This window comes from Eucalyptus grandis, chromosome 10, assembly GCF_016545825.1.
Source record: "Eucalyptus grandis isolate ANBG69807.140 chromosome 10, ASM1654582v1, whole genome shotgun sequence".
Lineage (NCBI taxonomy): Eukaryota > Viridiplantae > Streptophyta > Magnoliopsida > Myrtales > Myrtaceae > Eucalyptus > Eucalyptus grandis.
The window spans coordinates 36,846,179-36,866,669 of NC_052621.1; the positions used below are offsets into that span (position 1 = coordinate 36,846,179).

At 43.2% G+C, this 20,491-nt stretch overlaps 2 protein-coding genes and 1 non-coding gene across 3 annotated transcripts; 1 reads left to right on the forward strand and 2 right to left on the reverse strand.

Moving 5' to 3' along the window:
* Positions 1-579: 579 nt before the first annotated feature.
* LOC104423130 lies at positions 580-5,808 on the forward strand. Its single transcript, XR_005547089.1, has 5 exons — positions 580-889; positions 1,334-2,459; positions 3,282-4,182; positions 4,945-5,001; positions 5,285-5,808. It is a non-coding gene; the product is annotated as an uncharacterized LOC104423130 (transcript).
* An 875-nt stretch (positions 5,809-6,683) lies between these two features.
* On the reverse strand, positions 6,684-7,754 carry LOC104424183 (F-box/kelch-repeat protein At1g80440). The gene has a single exon (XM_010036551.2). It carries the CDS (start codon positions 7,752-7,754, stop codon positions 6,684-6,686), a length of 1,071 nt encoding a protein of 356 aa, XP_010034853.2.
* An 11,467-nt stretch (positions 7,755-19,221) lies between these two features.
* Positions 19,222-20,491, reverse strand: LOC104423131 (F-box/kelch-repeat protein At1g80440). Its single transcript, XM_010035594.3, has one exon. The coding sequence runs from the start codon at positions 20,357-20,359 to the stop codon at positions 19,289-19,291; it is 1,071 nt and encodes a 356-aa protein (XP_010033896.2). The 5' UTR covers positions 20,360-20,491; the 3' UTR covers positions 19,222-19,288.

Consider the following 20,491-nt stretch of genomic DNA (forward strand, 5'->3'; position numbering starts at 1 on the left):
AGGTTTTAAGGCTTATTTAGGTAAGCTCCACCAAAACCTGAAGGAGGTCTAACCTCCCAAATCAGGTTTACCAACGCCTGTCCACGTCCTAAGGAGAGGTGGCGGGCTACTTGGATTCACCCGATACAATGCCTCAAGAACACGGTGTCTAACTCCTCCTATAGCCGATTTGATATTTTTCTTCTCAGATCAACAGAGAATATGAGCCATTGCTAAGCGAGGTCTCCCACTTTAGGGCGATTCTTCCGTCTATCTAGAGGACCCTTGAACTTTTTAAGGACTTGCCCAAGTCCGAAATGGATAGTTATTCTCTCAAAAAAAAATTCAAAAAAAGAAAGTGCGAAGGTCGAATTATTAGCTTTCTATTTCAAAAAAAAGCCAACGAAAGAAAAAGAAAAGCACAACTTTGGACTTTGATAGGAAAACAAAAATCCCAAAAAAAGATAGATGCGTGGGTCTGCGTGTTTGTACAATCGAACGGTCGGGATCAAACAGCTGAAAACCACGGACGACACGACAACACCGTGAACACCGTCCTGCGCCGTCGGGTACCACAACCCCCGGATCTCGTTGACACGAGTGGGACTCGCACGTGCCCTATTTCCTCTCTCCCTGTCCGAAGCAGCTCTCGGTCAGTTGAAGAAGTCGCATTTCGCTTACCAGATCTTACACAGTTCCCTGCAATCTCACTTCGCTTCGTTTCCGTAAAGCTCCGGGTCGGATTCGTCCCCGCGCTCCGGCCGTCGCGTCCGCCCGTGGAGCGGTGGCGGTGGTGGTGCCTCTTCTGGAGCTGCATCCGTCTGCCGATAGTTTCGTTCCCCACCCGGTTCCGCCGCCGATCGCGCCGGCTCGATGGCTGCCCGGATTTCATGAGCTCCTCGAACCGAGGGTACGTCTCGCCCGCGCCGTCTCGTTTTCCGTTTTTGGGCAGAGGGATTCTGATCTTCGTGAGTCGTTCTGGTTTCTGAGCCAATGTGGATGGTCATCGAGTCAACGGTGAGCGTCTTTACCGCGATTGGTGCCGATTCCGGCGTTCTAAGCGCGTGTCGGATTCTGGGTTCATCTCGGTTTGGGCTTTTCTTGCGAATGTGCTTGAGAAAACGATGGATGTTTTGAGCTAAGAATGTCTTTTGCCTCATGGTCTTTCTATCCGACAGGATGGATGTTTCCTTTTTGGGATATGTTACTGCCGAGTAGATTGCTAGTTCATTGTAATGATGATGATATTCTATTTTTATGAATGCTACTCAACTGAGGATTTCTTATTTGGTGCCTTCTTGCCTCCCGTATTCGCATATCTTAATTTTAGTTTCTGCTTTGTTGTTTCATATAGAGAATGGAAAATTAAAGGAGCGCGCTGGTGAAGTAATTTCGTGTAATTCGTCGATTATAAAAGTTTGGCCTTCGTGGAGTCGGGGCATCTCTAAGTGCTGCAGGTTGAGTTTTGGTGGCAAAATTTGGGAACAGAGCAGAGACTGATGGAGGATGGGCTAAACAGAGGAGACCCTCAAGGAAATTTTGTTAGGCAATCGTCGCTGAAGCAGGGCGGTGGCACCTATAAATCCACATTGTCGGGCAGATCAACGCCTAGGAGTTCTCCTCGTAGATTGCATGCTAGCCGAAATCCAAAAAGAGAAGGTAGAACTGGTGGAGTTAGTTTGCAGTGGTTCCGCAGTAACAGACTGGTGTATTGGTTGCTTTTGATCACTCTATGGACTTACCTTGGATTTTACTTCCAGTCCAGATGGGCTCATGGTGAGAACAGAAATGAATTCCTTCGTTTCAGAAATAAACTAAGAAAACACGATCCTGACTCTCATAACAATGAAAGAAGGAGTTTGATTGCCAACCACAGTACAACAGCAACAAAAAATGAGACTGACGTAAGGTTGCCGGAAAATAAAACAATAGGTGTGGTGTTGGCTAACAAGGGCGGTGGGGGTTCATCTCCTCAAATTGTTGCTAGGAAAAAGAATAAGAAATCATCACGTAGATCAAGGGGTAAAGCACGCAAACGGGCACCCAAGGTGGAGATCGAGAGGCAGAGTTAGAAGAGCAGGAACCCGAAATTCCCCAGAAAAATACTACTTATGGTCTCCTTGTTGGTCCATTTGGCAAGACAGAGGACAAAGTATTGGAATGGAGTCCTGAGAAACGATCAGGCACCTGTGACAGGAAGGGAGATTTTGCTCGGCTTGTTTGGTCAAGGAGGTTTCTGTTGATTTTCCATGAGCTTTCCATGACCGGTGCTCCCCTATCAATGATGGAGCTTGCGACAGAGCTACTGAGCTGTGGGGCTACAGTTTCAGCTGTGGTTCTTAGCAGGAAGGGAGGATTGATGTCGGAGCTTGCTAGGAGAAGAATCAAAGTGCTTGAAGACAAAGCAGACTTCAGCTTCAAAGTTGGGATGAAATCTGATCTTGTGATCGCTGGATCAGCTGTCTGTGCTTCATGGATTGGTGAGATGTCATTGAATTGAAAGTACTTGGTTTATTTATCTGTTGGGCAATGGTTTTGTTCTTCAGTAAGAGGTGACGTCAACTATGATTAGCACAGCGGCATTCAAACTGTGGAAGTATCTTGACACATGAATGAAAATAATGTAAATTGAGTGCTAAGTTTGAGTATTATCAACAGTCTCATGGCTAATCTTATTTGGCTGGTTTACCTGGATCAGCCTCATCTATTTGCAGAAGTTTATTTAGCCAAACTTTCAATTTGTAGAACTGCATATAGGAACAAACCTTTGTGCACCATTCCTTCATGCAAAATATTGCTCCACTGCATTGCATTATCATACACTAGTACATTTTAAACACTGGAAAGTGCAGACTGCAGATTACATTCGAGAAGTACGCCCAAGTGATTTTTACACATCCATGTGGCTGCCAATATTTGAATGCAGGGTTAACTTTTTCCCTCATTTGATTGATCTGGCTAAAACAGCTTAGTCAATGACTTCTCTAAGCAATGGTCCTTCTGACATGTCTCCTCCAACGAATTAATCAGCTCTGCTCAACTTTTTCTGTTAATACTCTGGTTCTATTTGTATTACTCTATTTTCCCACTTGTGTAGGAATAGGAATAGATTATAATGAAGTTTTTTTAAAAGACTGGATTCACGTGATGTTGTTGTGTGGCGCTATTGATGTCTAGTTTCACATGGCTGAATTGGGACCGGGTAATTAGAGTTAATTGACAAGACTTACTTAATTGTACTAGGGAAACTCTACGAACTTATTTGATCGCTGTCTCTTCTCATGGGTCATGACTTATTTCAGATAAATACATGGAGCACTTTCCGGCTGGTGGGAGTCAGATCACTTGGTGGATCATGGAGAACAGGAGAGAGTATTTTGATCGTGCAAAGCCTGTACTCAACCGAGTAAAGATGGTTATTTTTCTTTCAGAGTCGCAGTCTAAACAGTGGCTAACTTGGTGTGAGGAAGAAAAAATAAAGTTGAGATATCCACCTTCAGTAGTCCCACTATCAGTTAATGAGGAATTGGCTTTTGTTGCTGGGATTCATTCTTCACTCAACACCCCATCCTTCAGCACCGAAAGGATGAAGGAGAAAAGGATGTTGCTGAGGGATTCCGTCAGAAAAGAGATGGGATTAACAGAAAATGACATGCTTTTGATTTCTCTGAGTAGCATAAACCCTGCAAAAGGCCAGCTTCTGCTTCTTGAATCGGCATGCTCGCTGATAGAGAATGGCTCCTTGCAGCATAGTACTAAAGTAAAAACCCCTGCAGGACTTGGCAAGGCCCAGGAGGAAGTGAACTCCACTGTAAAGAGTCATTCGAGAGCATCGTTTCAGGAGTTGCATGATTCTGAGTCAGTGAGTGAACTGCCCAGCTATTTGGATTCTTTGAAAAACCCTAAGAGAAAAACTTCGTCATTGCCTGGTCCCATGAGGGAGCATGGGATAGATACTTTAAGTTCTGAGCACATTGCTCAAAGAAGAAAAACATTGTCTGATAGTGAAGGGAAGCCACAGCAGGTGCTGAAAGTACTTATTGGGTCTGTTGGATCTAAAAGCAATAAAGTACGATACGTGAAAGAAACACTTTCATTTCTATCCATGCATTCAAATTTTCAAAATCCGTTCTGTGGACACCAGCAACTACTCGTGTTGCCTCACTTTACTCTGCTGCGGATGTTTATGTCATCAATTCACAGGTTAAACATCTTCCTTTTGTTTGACTTCTAGTATTTTTATGAGCATCTTACAGTATCTGGTAGGGAGATCCGCATAAAATAGATTTATTTTTCTGTCGATGCTGAAATTCAAAATTATCTGGTACCAATTATGAGCTCAAATCAGAAGGAAAAGGATATGTTCTTGTTATTTTGTGTTCACACTTGAACATATTTTTCCAAATTGAGTTGAATTCGACCCAAAAAAAGAAAAAAAATTTGAGTTGATTGAAAAAAGTAGAAGCCATCGTGGTGTATAAAGGGATCTTATTGGCACCTGGCACTCCTAAAAATCTGGAATGCACTTTTGTTGCACGCTGATTTCTTCTTCTGCTCCAAATCCTTAGCCTGATTTGTAAAGCAGCTATTTAGCAATAAAGCATGTGCTGAGATGATGATGAAACTAAGAAAGAAGATCTATAGATGATTTTCTGTGGATATTTCTACTTAAGCAATCTCTCACCGACTAGGTTACTTTTTAATTGAAATGACTAGGATTATGGTCCAATCGTCTATTGGCATGGACCATTATGATTGGCATGCAGTTGCTCCATTATCGGGTGTGAGAAGTTGGAACAAAATCACAGTTGTTGCGGAGGGGGTCAGTCAAGTTCATAAGATTTACATATATGGCTTGTCTCCATACTTAGATTTTTCATTATATTCATTCAAGCTTTATATCATGGCTCGGTTCTGCTTACAGTCATTGTAGATTGTGCAATAAATTTTGAAACTTTTGTGCAGGGCATGGGAGAGACATTTGGAAGAGTTACAATTGAAGCTATGGCGTTTGGCCTTCCGGTATGATTATTGACCAGATTTCTCTTACATTAAGAGTTGATTGCTTGCACGAAACATTGGCTGTGCCTCTACCTGCTGAAGTCTTTGGTTTCTTTCCTTCATGTTTTTAGTTGTGAAAGGAAATTTCTTTTTTTCTTGAATGCATTTGATTAGTTTCATCTTACACCATTTTAAAGAAGGTGCATTGAGAAATGTACCTTCTGTCCAACTTGTATGTATGTAAAGTCAGCAATGGAGTGATCAACAAAATATTGCCTAGCTCACTTCCCCTAAAATGGAGCAGGTGCTCGGAACAGATGCAGGAGGCACAAAAGAGATTGTCGATCATAATGAAACGGGCCTTCTTCACCCTCCAGGTGGTCCTGGAATTGAAGTGCTTGCCAGAAATATCCAGTACTTGCTTAGAGAACCGGCATTGAGGGAGCAGATGGGGATGAAGGGGAGGAAGAAGGTGGAAAAAATGTACTTGAAACGGCACATATACAAGAAATTCGCCGTGGTTCTCTCCAAATGCATGAGATGAGGGATCTTTTACCACTGGACATTCTCATTCTCTCACAGGGCGAGTAGTTTCTTCGAAGAGCTCACGTGCTGGCCGAACTGTTTGGCCGTTCATTGATTGAGGATTGATTCATTTTACAAGATGAAGAGATGTGGTGATCATAATGGGTATATCTTTTCCTCTACCACATTTTTTTCTTTCAATTTGTCGTCGATCATCACCATTCATCTCCAAAGCAACTCGCTGTCATCTCACGGATGCCAGCCGATACTTCATCTTACAATGTACGTCTCGTGTTCCCAGTACACAGCCTTTAGAATGCAAAAAGTTTTGAGTGTGAGCGAGAGAGATGAAGCTACCTGGGCTTTATCTTCACTAAGTTTCCAACTCGAAACGCGTGTTCTAATTTCTGACTTTGTTCATCATTCCGTTTCCTCTTCAACTTGTCATCCAAGCGACTCCGACTAATATCTTACGTGCTACCGCAAGTGCTCTGCTTGTGGACCAAGCGCAATGGAACGTGGCCAGTTGACCTTACCGCTTTCTCAAAGCAAAGGAAAAGATGATCAGCCTTTGGAATGCCTCAAAACTCGTTGAGGATAAGCCTCTGAGGCAACAGTACCAGCAAATTGCGGGATCAGATGGTACGTAATGATTGCGAAAGGGGGAATGAATCGTTGACCAAGTTGCAGAAAGCATGCCCGAGCACGACACACAAGCTAAGGCCCATGACATTACGTGCACGAGCACATGGTTGCTTCACGGGAACCGAAATCGTGCCCGTTTGCTTCAAAATTCAAATGGGCGGTGGGCATTATCTACACATGAGCATTTAGGAAAGTCAAAACAAACTCGGCATGCATGTACACAAGGCGGCTAATACCAATCGTTTTCTACACGCCGACATGCTATAACTGCACACAGTTGGCCACTTGAATTGGAGTTCGCTTCAACTTGGAGCGAATGACAAAGAGGAGATGCACGTCTGTGCCTCAACCAACTTTCAATTGATATGGATAATGCTTTTGATCATGTTCCGCAAGTGAAGGGACATTCGCTAATTACATGATTTCCGCAAAGATGTATCGAGTCTAATACCATGTACAGTAATACCATGAACAAAAACTTCATCTCCATGTTGTTATATACACAAAATTCCCGCACAAGATTTGGAATCTCCCTAAATTTCCAAACAAGACCCCGCCTGAACATGGCCGGAGAATTCTTCCGGCGACTCGATGCTGATCCAGTGGGCGGAACTCGTGTCCAAAGCATAGACCTTCTGGGCCCCGCCGGATCTCGGAGACCCAATCACGAGCAGCTTCCCTTGCCACTTTGTCACGTGAGCTGGACTGTCCACGTCCGCCGGCACTTTAGCCACCGGCCGCCACGCCGGCCCTCTAAGCGCCAGGACCTCGCCGTCCCTACACATGTACAGGTCATCGTCCCCCTCGCCGTCCACGCACGTGGTCGGGCACGTGCCGGCCGCGAGGAGGTCCTCCCGCACGGGGCCCCACCGCCACGCGGCCGGGTCGAACTCCTCGGAGCTCCCCTCGAAATTCCCCTGCATCTCGGTGCCGTATCCGCCGACGACGCGGAACTTGCCGCGGCGGAAGACCGCCTTGCACTCGTCGCGCTCCCTCGCCATGTCGGGCAACGGCAGCCACTGGTCCCTCCCCACGTGGTACGCCAGGGCGGATCTCAGCGCGTTCTTCTCGCCGTCGTGCCCGCCGGCCACGACCACCAGCCGGTCCCCGTCCGACGCGCACCCGAAGAAGGACCGCCTCGCGCCCGGCATGTCGGCCCCGCGCCGCCACGCGCCGGTCATAAAACTATACACATAGACCGAGCCGGAAGCCTCCCACGAGACCGGATCCAGCCCGCCGATGAGGACGAGATCCGAGCCGGCGGCCGCGAGCTGGCAGAACATGGGGAAGCCGCCGGAGAACCCGGGAGGCGGCGGCAGCTCGTCCCAGGAACCCGAGAGCGGCTCCAAGGTCGTGAGGCGGTAGACGGGGCCGTGGGAGAGCTTCGAGAACCCGGTCTTCCGGGACGGGTCGGGCACGGCCTGGGCCATGACGACGACGGTCTGGCTGTGGCCGGCGGACTTGCGGCGCGACCGGAACCGCGGGAGCTCGAGCTCGGACTTCCACGCCTTGCACGTGGCCGCGACGGTGGAGAACCCGCCGTAGGGGATCCGGATCAAGCATTCTCGGGCTACGTCGTCGGGCAGGCCCGGAATCAATTCCATGATTCGAACGAGAAACGAAGCAAGAACGAGAACGTGGAATCGGAAGAGGAAGGAATGGGAACGTTGTTTTCGGTTGCTATTCCGGGGGGCTTGTGGTGTCGGAAAAGGTGGGCGTTGTTACCCGTTTATATAGCGTGCGCGCATGTACAAAGCGACGTGACGTTCGAGAGCGTGTGTTCCGTATATTCGAGGGGAGACCACAGAGAAACCTGCCGTTGTTAAATCTCATCGAAGTACGGGTCGGCGGGCTTTCGTGGCTGACGCCATTATCGACGAGAGCAAGAGCTTAATTAATGGCCCCTCGAGGACGCCGACGGCATTCTATAATCCCCTGATCAATCGTCCCTCGTCTCGTCTCGTCTCGTCTGTTCTGTGATCGTCGTCATCCGGTTCGGAGTGAGCGATTCCGTACTCTTGTCCTTGGGTTTGATCGATCGAGATCGACAAAAAAAGAGGGATAGAGAGAGGAGGGCGAGAGACGCGAGAGAATTGAGATGGGGACGTCGCGGCTCCATGCCACCGCCTTTTTGTCTCCATGTATGCTAAACCGGAATGGCATGTGGGACCACGTGGGATAGAGAAGAGAGCAAAAGGCGCTTCTCTTGAACTCCACCATCCAATCAAATCCCAATGGCCGAGTTTTTTTTTTTTTTAAATTAATATTATGAAAAATTCTAAATTAGTACAGTCGCAATAAATATGTCATCTATATCATTCCATTAAATTGAAATGATATCACGAAAAATTATAAGTTAGTATATTTATAATAAATAGGGAATAAAATCTCAAATCGGTACACCTATGAATTGACACGTATAATTCAATTTAGTAATTTGACGTTAAAATAATGAAAACTAACGATGGGTAGATTTGTCACATTTGTATCGATTTAGAGTTTGTGATGCAATAAATTTGTCACTATGAGCATATAAATTTGGAATATTTTCTTGGTCATACATCAACAAGGCATAGGATCGAAGGGGACTTTTGGCTCATGAGCTTATAAAAAAGGTATCGCAGAGCGGAGTGCTCTCCACGTGTCAAAGGCAGATTTAGTGGAAAGCATTCGGCTCCGTTCGATTGGAGTGTTGCACTTGGACATGTTCATAGAGCTGAGGAACTCCTGAGTTAATAGCGACCAAGATTAGGAGCTACATTACCCGTCCTTCTACTGTCAATACCAGTTAGTTCTCTCGATGGGGTTTTTTCTGCCATCATCTTGTTTGGAAGTGGGTATCTCAAGACGTCGGCGTCTCTCCCCTTCGGCACGATGAACGGTTGCACCAAATTTCGCCCCCCGGAAGTGTTGGTCTTGGCAACCCTGTTAATACCCATTTATTTGGTTGCCATAGAGGGTCTCTGGCTGGCGACCAAAGTCGCAAGAAGTGTTTGATCGACAGAAGATTTTATGGCAACAACTCATCCAACGAGTGGGTCAGATTATAAATGATTTGATTCAAATTAACCCATTTAGCCATTTTGCCTAATTTCCATGCAATACAAATATAGTGATTCATATTCGACCCAACCTATACTGACTCGACCGGTATTGTGAAAATATTTTCGTATTTAATTCAATCTAGAAAAATTCATATCCAAACTAATGTAATAGTATGGAAGAGAATTATAGAGGTAGATTGGGTCTAGATAAATTGTGAACACATTTAATACCAACATTATTTTGGGTTTTTTCATTTTAAACCAATTACTAAATATAATTAACCCATATAGCAACTCAACCCACCAAAATGGGTCTTGATAGGTTTGACGGCAACCAAAGATTTAGGGCGCGTTTGGTTGTGTTTTTATTTTAAAAATTGTTCCAGGGAACATAAATAGAAAAAAGTGTTTTGTTCCGGGGAACAATTTTTGAACAAAAATACGCATTTGGTAAACTTGTTCCGGGAATAAAAAATAAACAAAAACATGTTTGGTAAATTTGGATAATTTTTTTATTTCTTTTATTTTTTCTATTTTTTCTTATTTTTCCTTTTTTTTTTTTTCTTTTTTTCATTTTTTTTTTTCTTTTGGCCGGTCGCCGGCGAGGGCCGAGCTCGCCCGGCGGCGGGCGGGCGCGGCCTCGCCGGCTGGGCGAGCTCGAGGCCGGATCCGGGCGAGATCGAGCTCGCCCGGCCGGCGCGAGGTCGGCCTCGCCTTGATCCGGCGAGGCCGAGCTCGCCCGGCGGCGGGCGGGCGCGGCCTCGCCGGATCCGGGCGAGATCGAGCTCACCCGGGCCGGCGCGCGAGGTCGGCCTCGCCACGGTGCCGGCGAGCTCGAGCTCGCCCGACCATGGCGAGCCGACCCTCGCCCGGCTACGGTGAGCCTCGCCGTGGGTGGGTGAGGCCACCGCCAAAAGAAAGAAGAACAAGAAAATAAGAGAAAAAGAAAAAGAAAAAAAAGCGTTTCTCATTTGTGTTCGAAACAAGAAACACAAAATTTGTGTTTCTTGTTTCTTTCTTTTTTTGTTCCCTGGAACAAAAGAACAAAAAAAGGATAAAACGCACCCAAACGCGTTTTTGTTCATTTTGTTCCCGGAACAAAAAAAAAGAAAAAAGTGTTTAAAAACAAAAAAAATAAACACAACCAAACGCAGCCTTAGTTGCCGGAAAAGACTGCAAAGAATGCCTAACTCCCTTTAGTGACCAAAGATTGGTCATGAGAGACATCCTCAGGTAACTGAACATAATATCAACCGCTAAATACCGTGCCAAGTAACCTATGGCAACCAATTTCGCACAAACCAAAATTTTCTTTCGCAAAAGCATTTCCGGATCAATTTCTAACTTGTCGTGACCAAAAAAATTTGTCACAACGTAACGTTCCTTTTTTAGTGTTTTTTTTAGCAAATACGTTGCTTCTAAGGCTAGCTTAAATTCGTGCTTCCAAATGCCAATTCGCCATGGTGTACGAAAATGCTTTTCTGAGAAAGGAATTAATTACCTTATTAATCTCTCAAGAACTTACACCGACGAATTGGGTGCCTGAACTTGCATTATATATTAATAGAACCGGCAGGTACAGGGCATATGGTCAAAGTAGAAGTCCAAATACATTCTTTCCAACATGAATGAGCTAGGTCGAAGATGCCAGCTTTATCCATCTTTATTTGATACGATGTTTAACTGAAACAAGAGACAAATCGACATTGTGAGTACGAGAAGATGGTCTGAAATTAGACATTGAATCTGCTTTTTCAATGTTGGTTCACTCGAAATTCAATGTAAAATGAAGAAGCGCGAGGTCGTACAATATTGTTCGGTGGAATTTATGACGAAGGTTTGGCCAAAAATAAATGCTTGGAAAAGGAAGTTTTCCTTACTCTACTTTTGTTCCATCAAAAAGAAAAGAAAAAAAAAACAAGTGATTTGAAAAATATTTTTTAAAAATAATCACTTGTACTGCTTACAAAAATCAATAAATAAAACATATTTTCATTATTTCTGAAAATGTTTATATATAAATTATTATTGATAATAAAAAAATTGAATAATTAATTATTTCAAGTTATGCAAACAATCATTTTTAGAAAAATGCTTTCTATATTATTTATTTTCCATAAAACAAATAGAGTCTTAATAATCAAATTAAAAATCTTTTTTTTTAATGTCAAGATCAATTGAGTATTGAATTTTTATATTTAAGCAATATATAAAATTCTTAAGTGCAAATGATGATAAAAGATACATAATATATAATATTTAAGCAAAAATAAAATCAAATCAAAGAGCTGTCATTAATTTGATTTCTCTCATAATAAAATGGCATATACAAATTACATTGATTACACTAACCACGTATATTTATGATAAGGGGATAATAATCCAACAAGTGCTAAACATATCATGCGTCAGCTAATTTGCTCATAAACTTTTTAAATTTTTTTTTAGTTCTAAACATTATAATAATACATCAATTTAGTTTTAAAACTTTTGACTATTTGACAATAAAGTCATTCAAGCCAAGTTTAGCCAAAAATCACTAATGTGGTAGCAATGCAAAGTAGAACGACTAATGTCTACGTTAGCATTTTTTTGTCAAAATTGGCTGAAAAGACTACATTGACAAATCGTCAAAAGGTTTATAACTAAATTGGTAAAATCAAAATACTTAAGACTAAAGTGACGGTGGTACAGTAAATCAATGACTTTTTATTTTGCCATGATATACACATGCCACATAGCATGACCTCATCACTTCATATCCGCTTTTTCATGTTATCATTTATCCATTATCTGTATAAGATCATTGATTAGATATGAGATTTGATGTTAGGCATTGCGTATTTGACATTTATATACGGAGCAATCTTTTGACTTCAAGAGAAACGTGGTGATCGTGGAAGGAAAGTGATTTTCAAAGCCAGGTTACATGTACTTCAATAATTTTGTACAGGGTCAAATAAACTTCAAATAGCTTATGCTTGCAACTTAAAACCTTTGATTGATCTTTGCAATAACACTCACTAGAATATTGACATCGCTTCACATAATTGTTGGACTTTCGACATTAGCATGTTGTTGCTGACCTTTAAATCTACTCTTCCAAAAGTCGTGTGCAGTAAAGTCAACTTTTTCCATCACGCAATATGTTAATAAAATGTAGAATAAATTTATAATTTTTGAACATGCTTTGCGTTAAATATTATGGACATCAAAGTCCAAAATGCAGAAAGACACGCGGAGTTGATGTAAGATGCGATCTCATTGACTTATGAATTACAAATTTCCTACATGAGAAAAGAGAGGTCGATTATTAATTGCTTTTGATTAGAATAAGTGTAAATATCCTCTCTTTTTTCCCTTGTTTTTCCATGTAACTGTCTATTGTCGACTCAACGGGCAAAGTTGAATCACATGGCTTAAAATTGCATTCATGAAAATAGGATATTACCAAGATGAATTAATATTGACATTTCGTTGTGCTTTGAAAAGAACAAAAATCAAACATCATAAATTCACCTGCATACATAATTTTGGTCGTTTATAATTTTTTGCTAATTATAACTTTTAGGTTTGGTATCGGCGGGGAATGGTTGATTGAAATTGTGAAGAGACGGTCTATCAAGTGGATAAAACCATCAATTGTATATAGTGGAGGTAGTTTCTTTGGAATAGACATGGTTTTGGAAGGAAAAACTAAGGTCAGGTAAATAGCCCATTAGAATGATGACGTAAGTGATGAGAATGCAATATCGCCTTTAATGTCTTCTTTTGACCTCTTGGTGGAATAGCATCGGATCACAATCGATTACCATTTTCTACTTTTTTGGCCGTAGGAATTTGTGGGATACAAGTTTCTTCGGTAAATTAAACAAAAGCAATCTCCGCCGCTAAAAACTGTTGGTCATGGTTGACTAAAGTTAATTTCCAAGTCAAATTTTAATACAAACAACAGGGAGAATTGTCAAAAAATAAATAAATTATGAACTTATTGTATAACGACCAAATTAGTCTTAAATTTTTCAATTTGACTAATTTGGTCATAAACCGTTTGAGAATTTTCTAACATAATTCTTCCGATTGGAAATCGTTTACGTGGCAATCTAGTTAGTGTTGGTCATCTCACAAGGCACGACTGATGTTGATGTAAACGATTTTTTCAAATTTCAATTTTTAAATTCATGAATTATTTTCTTTTTATCCTATTTCCCTTTGCCGGTCGTCAAGGCCTCAGCAATGACTAGGAAAGGTTGCTGGCCATAGGTGAGGGCATCAATACCCTCACCAAATCTGGGCGGTCATAGCCCTTTTCGGCCCTCACTCGAGGTCGGCCAAGGTCGTCAGCCATCACCAAAGCCCTGGCAATGGGCAGAAGTAAAAAGGAGAAGAAAGAACAACTAAAATAAAAAAGAGAAAATCTCATATTTTAAAAAAATGCAAAAATTGTCCAATCAATGACAGTCATGCTATGCAAGATGTCATATGCTGACTAGATTGTCACAAAAGTAATTTCCGGCCTAAAGAACTATGATGGAAAATCGTCAAAAAGTCTAGAACTAAATTGGGTAAATTAAAAAGTTTAGTACTAAATTGACCACTATATAATAAATTTAAGACTTTATGGATAATTAACCCCAAGTGAAAAAAGTCCCAAGAAAGAGAGAGAGAGAGCATATTTTCGGCGTAAAGTATAATAAAGTTATATTGCAGTGTTGTACATAGATGATCAACATGCTAAGAACACATGAAAACCATTATTTGCATGTGACCCTCCGAGAAAGGTCAGTTCCTAACACCTGCAGCTAGGTTGTATTTAATATGAATGCTACCAGTTCTCTCTCTCTCTCTCTCTCTCTCATATGAGCTTCAACCCACAGAGAAAAAGTTTCAAAAGAAACCCAAAACAAATGGAAGTGAAGGGAGTCAGCCAATGTAACAAATTAGACTTTGAAAAGACTGAAACTTGGAAAGTGTTAGTAGGTTAGGAGATTCTCAAAAACAATTCATTTGGGAAATAAGAAAGCAACACAAAGAATTTTAGTTGGATTTTCCCTGAACCCTGCCTAGTAGAGCTAGGAGACCGGGCTTCACGGGGATCCAAGGTGGGTCCCTAACCCCGTGAGGGGCTTGGCCGGGATACCCAATGGGACCGTTATCCCATACTTCTCCCCCTCACTTGCCTGTAAATGGCTTGTGAGGGGAAGACCTCCCGGAATGGTCAATTTCAGGAGGGAGCAGTTTAAGGACTTGCTCAGGTCCAACCTTTGTATCGACAATTATGCCACGTTTTGTGGTCTAAATTTGATTGAAAAAGACATTTGAGTGGACTTGTTTATGACACCTTAAATTTGCGTTAGGCATAGGAAATATTGTTATAGTAGTATATAAGACATCAGAATATATAAAAACATCAAGAAATGACCAACTTTTAGTTATTATCAGTAGACAACTCCAAGAGAATTGACAACTCTCCAATAAAATTATTATCGGCAAACATTAGTTATCAATGAAAACTCTGACCAAGAATGAAGTCCTCAGCACCAGCATGTAATTGCTTAGTAGTGATACTTTAGATATGTAATTTCAGTAACTGTTGTATGTAACCACCACAAGTAACCATCGTTATAAACACCACAAGTATATTCATTGTAAAGGACATATGCCCATCAATTGAAGAACTCAACTTTCTACGAGTTTATCTTTACTTCCCTACAAGTTTTTATTGCATTTTACATCATTGGCAATGATTGTTCCCAATGTTATACTTTTAAATTCCTTGTTATTTATTTTTGCATCCAAAATTGACAAATGACCTTTTACAACCTTTGTCGGTTATATCAATCCATCCATATTCTTGAAGCATATTTCATCATTTTTTGTGAAATATCTTTTTGATGTGCCTAATGAGAGACATTTTGTTGATTCGATGAGACTACGATAGTATGAACGAAAAATCGACAAGAGTCTAAAAATTCCACTAGCAACAACAATCTATTACCACAAACTGTAATGAGCTGATCGAGCATTATAATACTTCAACTGCTAGGAGAGCAGCAGAAGATAATCGACATGAGGAAGTTGATCTTCCGATGCATCACACTAAAGAGAAGTTAAGAGATATTATTCCAAATTCCAACATGGTGTCAACCATGGCAAGATTGTTCGAAAGCAGAATGATAAAACCAACTATATTGTGAGTCACATGTCAAACCTAATAAAGTTAAATGATACCCTATCTAGGCCAATATCGTCCGGTGGGTATGTTCCTAGTCTCTCTCCATTTAATGATGCTATTCATGTCGATCAAAGTAGTCAACCCCTATATAAGGGTGAGCATCGGTCTAGGGTCAACCCTGGACCCACCTTGGACCGGCCCAACCTTGCCGGTCCTAGTCCAGTTCCTAGGGAGATCGGGTCAGTCCTTAGTCCTGGGATTTCTAAACCAGCATTGTGCGGATTGGTAGGGGTGAGCGTGGTTCTGGGTAGAACCGGGAACCGGAACCGAACCAAAGGAGGGTCCGGTTTGGTTCCCGGTTCTGAAGAGGCTAGTTCCGGTTCCCGATTCCTTTTTTTGGGAACCGGTGGTTCTCGGTTCTGGTTCTGGTTCCGATGGGAACCGGAACCGGCACGGGGAACCGGAATCGGAACCGGAATCGGTCCGGTTAGGGCAAAAAAACCCCAAATCAGTCAAGTTAGGTTAGGGCTAAAAAACCCCAAAAGCAAAAATTCACTCACTTCTTCCACACGACACTTTTTTTCACTCACAGTTCTCTCTCTTCACCCGTCCGTTCTCCACCTCTGCTCGACGCCACTGCCGGTCACCCTCGACGCCACCGCCATTGATCTTTGCTCGAGGGTCAAGGCCACCTTCGCTCGCCCTCAACGGCACCGCGACTGACCCCTGGCTCGTCGTTGGCCCTCGACGCCACTGTCGCTCGCCCTCGACGCCACCGCTCACTGACCCCTGCTCGAGGCCACCTCCCCTTGCCCTCGATAGCACCACCACTGACCTCTGGCTCGCCGATCGCCCTCGACGCCACCGTCGCTCGCCCTCGATGCCACTGTCACTTGCCATCAACGCCACCGCTCGCTGACCCCTGCTCGAGGCCACCTCCTCTCGCCCTCAACGGCACCGCCACTGACCTCTGGCTTGCCGATCGCCCTCAACGCCACTGTCTCTCGCCCTCGACACCACCGTCGCTCGCCCACAACGCCACTGCTCGCTGATATTGATAAGTACTTTTCTGGGAAGCCCTCAGAGCAAGAGTGAATGGTATGGATCTTCTTGCTATTTGTTGTTTTTGATATTTAATAGTTTTCTTTATGAATCCTTGGCACTGTTGCTATGTTGAGACAAAGATATGATTTTTGGAATGAGGCAATCAACCTTGCTGATTGCATCATCAAAATGCGGTGGCCTTTTACGGTGTTGTGCTTGATGGTCCTGGAGGTTTTGTGGCAACAGTAACATAGTACATGGTTAATGGTTCTTTGTGAAACGCTTTGCAGGAAAGCGAAAAGTTCGACTCTTCTCCAAGAGATGCTAATTTGTCATATGCCGATTTCGATCATGAAATCACGAATGCTATAGAAGATGAACCAACTTATCCTTTGGAGGATAAACAAAACGCCAAAAGCAAAAAAATAAAAATACAACTAAGGATGATGAACTAGTTAAGTACATGTCGAAGTTGCCATCTTTTCTTGAGAGGGGGAAAAATGTTCCGGAGAAAGCTTTTAGTGTTGGAGTTCTTGACTGGCAACGTCTTGAAAAATGGAAGCATAGCCACAAACAAACTATGCCCAGAAATGGCAGGTATTCCACCTCTAGTAGTAGCACCTCCTCTTCATTCTCAGTGGAGGGATCATCCAGCCATTCCAACAGAGGAGTGCTGACTTTCGCGAAAATCTTTGGGAACTTGAAGACACTTTATCAGAAGCTGCATCAAAGCATGAGCTATGAGTCTTTTGCTGATTTAAACAAGTTTTCCTAGGTATGCCACCTGCATAAAGTTAGTAGGATAGCAGGGAATGCACAATTTTTCCTATGACATCATTTGATAGAAACGTGCAGGTGAACTTACCTTTATGATTTTATGAACTCTGTGTTCATTATAAGTAGATGAAGCTAAGTCTGGCTCTTATGCCTACAGTGCAATTATGGTCATTGTTAGAGCACGTTTCATCCATCATGTGCTCGAACTACTGGATTGTTCATGAGTGTAAAAACAGTTTGTTTATTGCTTCTGAAATGTTGTTTGCTATTTGTGTTATATTATCTTCAATGAATGACAAGTTTGTTTATTATTGCTGCATTCATTTTCATTTTTTTAACTAAAAATGAAAAAAAAAAAAAAAACATGTTGGAACCTGGAACCGACCCTGGAACCTGTGACAGGGTATGTTCCAGGTTCTCGGTTCTGACAGGTAGGTTCCAGGTTCCAAAAAATGATGAACCTGTACCCGAGGGTAGGTTCCAAGTTCCAAGCGGAACCTGTAAAGAATCGGGAACCGCTCACCCCTACAGATTGGTCCTCGATCTTGGAAGTTTATGGTCAATCCAACTCGGACCAACCTTGATTTATATATATATATAATATATCTAATATATTATTTATAAAATTTTTATATAGAGAAAATTCTAAAATAAACGGCGTCAATAACATTAAATAGCTCATTAGTGAGAAATTCAAGTAATTTTACACTATTTTTTAATAACTTAGATCTTTTAATGTTACGGCGTGAACAACTATAATTTACAAAGGAGAAAAATGTTTTTGTGAGGAGTTCTCACGACATTCAAAAGGGTATAAATAGTTCCTCACAGTATCCTTCTCTAGTACTCGTTTTCTTCTATCTTATTTGTCTTCTTAGTCTTTAATTTGCCAAAATCGAAAGAAACAACTTATTCGCTCGCCGCTCGCTACTCAACACTTGCCTCACTCGCTTTGGGTCACTTGTGCTGCTTTTTCTGCTCAATGCTCGCCTGGTTTGTTGCTCCCTGCTTGACATTTGACGCTCACCCCATCGACACTCGTCGCTTCTCTTAGCTGACCTCACTCTTCACTGAGCCCATAGGGTTGGTCCGATCCTAGCTCGCCTTTTTAGGGAGCACACAAAATAAAACAAAATATTATCGGTTGGTTTCGGATTAACCTTGAAACCGGATTGGATCGGTCCGGTCCTCGTTTGCCTTTTCAAATAGTACAAAAAATGAAATAAATAAATTATCAATTGGTCCCGGCTTGATCCTAGAAGAAGACCAAACCCATTGGGTCGATCCGGTCATTGGTCCCAAGCTCAATAGGGTTGGTTCTCGGTTTCAAAAATTGAGGACTAGCACTGTGCGAGTTGGTCCTAGGGTTAGGGGGTGGGCCAGCATCAACTACCAAATGTTGAAAATGTAAGGGCAGCAATTCTATTGGTATCAACCAATGTGAATTTTCCTATTGGGCTTAACATGCCAATTATCGTAGATGATCCGACAAGACCAACACCAACGCTTAGACAGAAAGATGGCCAAATAAATCCACACTTGAACCCTACGTAATTTACAGGAGAAGTTTGACAATAATTGGGGTTAACAGAGGTGTTATTATATATGATTAAAATGGGTCGATATTAACATTTTTCCAAGAGGCTTCAAAATCCCGGGTTTGCCTTTGAAATTTAATTTCAGGAGACTGCAATAAGGCCAGCGGTGCTTTTATGACATGGAATGGTAGGCGGTCAAGCACCAACTCGTGGATAAAACATGTGTAGCATATTTAAGTCGGACGTCGTAATTTAAGGACGTGATTGAAACCCTCTTCTCTACCAAAACATGGTGTCGAGGATGACGGAGATTCTAAGTTGAAAGAGAAAAAACAAGGCAAAGGCCCAAACGTACTAGCGAAACCTGCATATGTTCCACTTCCAATCAAGTAAAATTTTCCACATTACACCCACTAATTTGCATCTCATGACATGGATCATCGCCAACGTCCCTGAAAAATCTCTTGCCTATACAGTAATATTGTATTTGTAATAAATCAAACAATAGTCTCATATCTTAATATGTACACAACACGCTTTATTTCTCAGCCTTGTTCCTCCTAAATCTCCATAGAACAGCCAACTTGGACATGACCGGAGAACTTTTCCGGCAACTCCACGTTTGTCCAAGTACAAGTGCGTGTCTCCAGCACGTATGCCTTTAGGGGTTCGCCAGCTCTCGCAGACCCAATCACCAGTAACTTCCCTTGCCACTTTGTCACATGACTAGGATTGGCCACGCCACCGGGGATTTTAGCTTTGACCCGCCACGTTGATCCTCTGAGCGCCAACACGTCGCCATCCCTACACATGTACAAGTGGTCGTCCACATCGCCATCCACGCAGGTCCTTGGGCATGTGCTCGCCATCAACGCGTCCTCTCGCACTGGGCCCCACTGCCACATGGCGGTGTCGAAGGCTTCGGAGCTCTTCTCGAACTTCCCCTGCATCGCGGTGCCATACCCGCCGATGACATGGAACTTGCTGCCGTGGAAGATGCCCTTGCATTCGTCACGCTCCCTTGACATGTCAGGCAAAGCCGCCCACTCGTCTCTTTCCACGTGGTATGCCACTGCGGACCTCAATGCGTTTTTCTCGTTGTCATGGCCTCCGGCCACGAACACCACGCGGTCCCCGTCCGACGCGCAGCCGAAGAACGAGCGTGGTCTGCCCGGCATGTCGGCCCCACGCCGCCACGTGGCGGTTATAAAGCTGTAGATGTAGACCGAACTCGAGGCCTCCCACGAAACTGGATCGAGCCCCCCGACCACAACAAGATCCGACCCGGCGGCGGCCAACTGGCAAAACATGGGGAAACCCCCAGAGAATCCAGGAGGCGGCGGCAGCTCACTCCAAGAACCCGAAACCGGCTCAAAAGTGGTCAGGCGGTAAACCGGGACATGGCAAAGCTTCGCGAATCCGATGCTCCGGGCCGGGTCGAGGACGGTTTGAGCCATGACGAGGATCACTTGGCTGTGGCCTGCTGATTTGCGATGCGACCGAAACTGTGGAAGTTCGATCTCGGCCTTCCATCCCTTGCACGTGGACGCGACGGTGGAGAATCCGGCGTAGGGGACTCGGATCAGGCATTCTCGGGCGATGTCGTCGGGGAGACCGGGAATCAACGCCATGTATGAATGAAGTACGAAGGAAGAACACAATTTTTGGGTGAAGTAGATGAGAGAAATCCAGAGGTCGGATGAATTGGATAGTTGCTCGGAGTGTCTTGGTTCTACGAAGGGTTTGTGGAGTTTGCTTTTTAT

Excerpts from the sequence above, each read along its gene's own strand:
- LOC104423131 (XM_010035594.3), bottom strand. The coding sequence starts at position 20,359 with ATGGCGTTGATTCCCGGTCTCCCCGACGACATCGCCCGAGAATGCCTG.
- LOC104424183 (XM_010036551.2), bottom strand. The coding sequence starts at position 7,754 with ATGGAATTGATTCCGGGCCTGCCCGACGACGTAGCCCGAGAATGCTTG.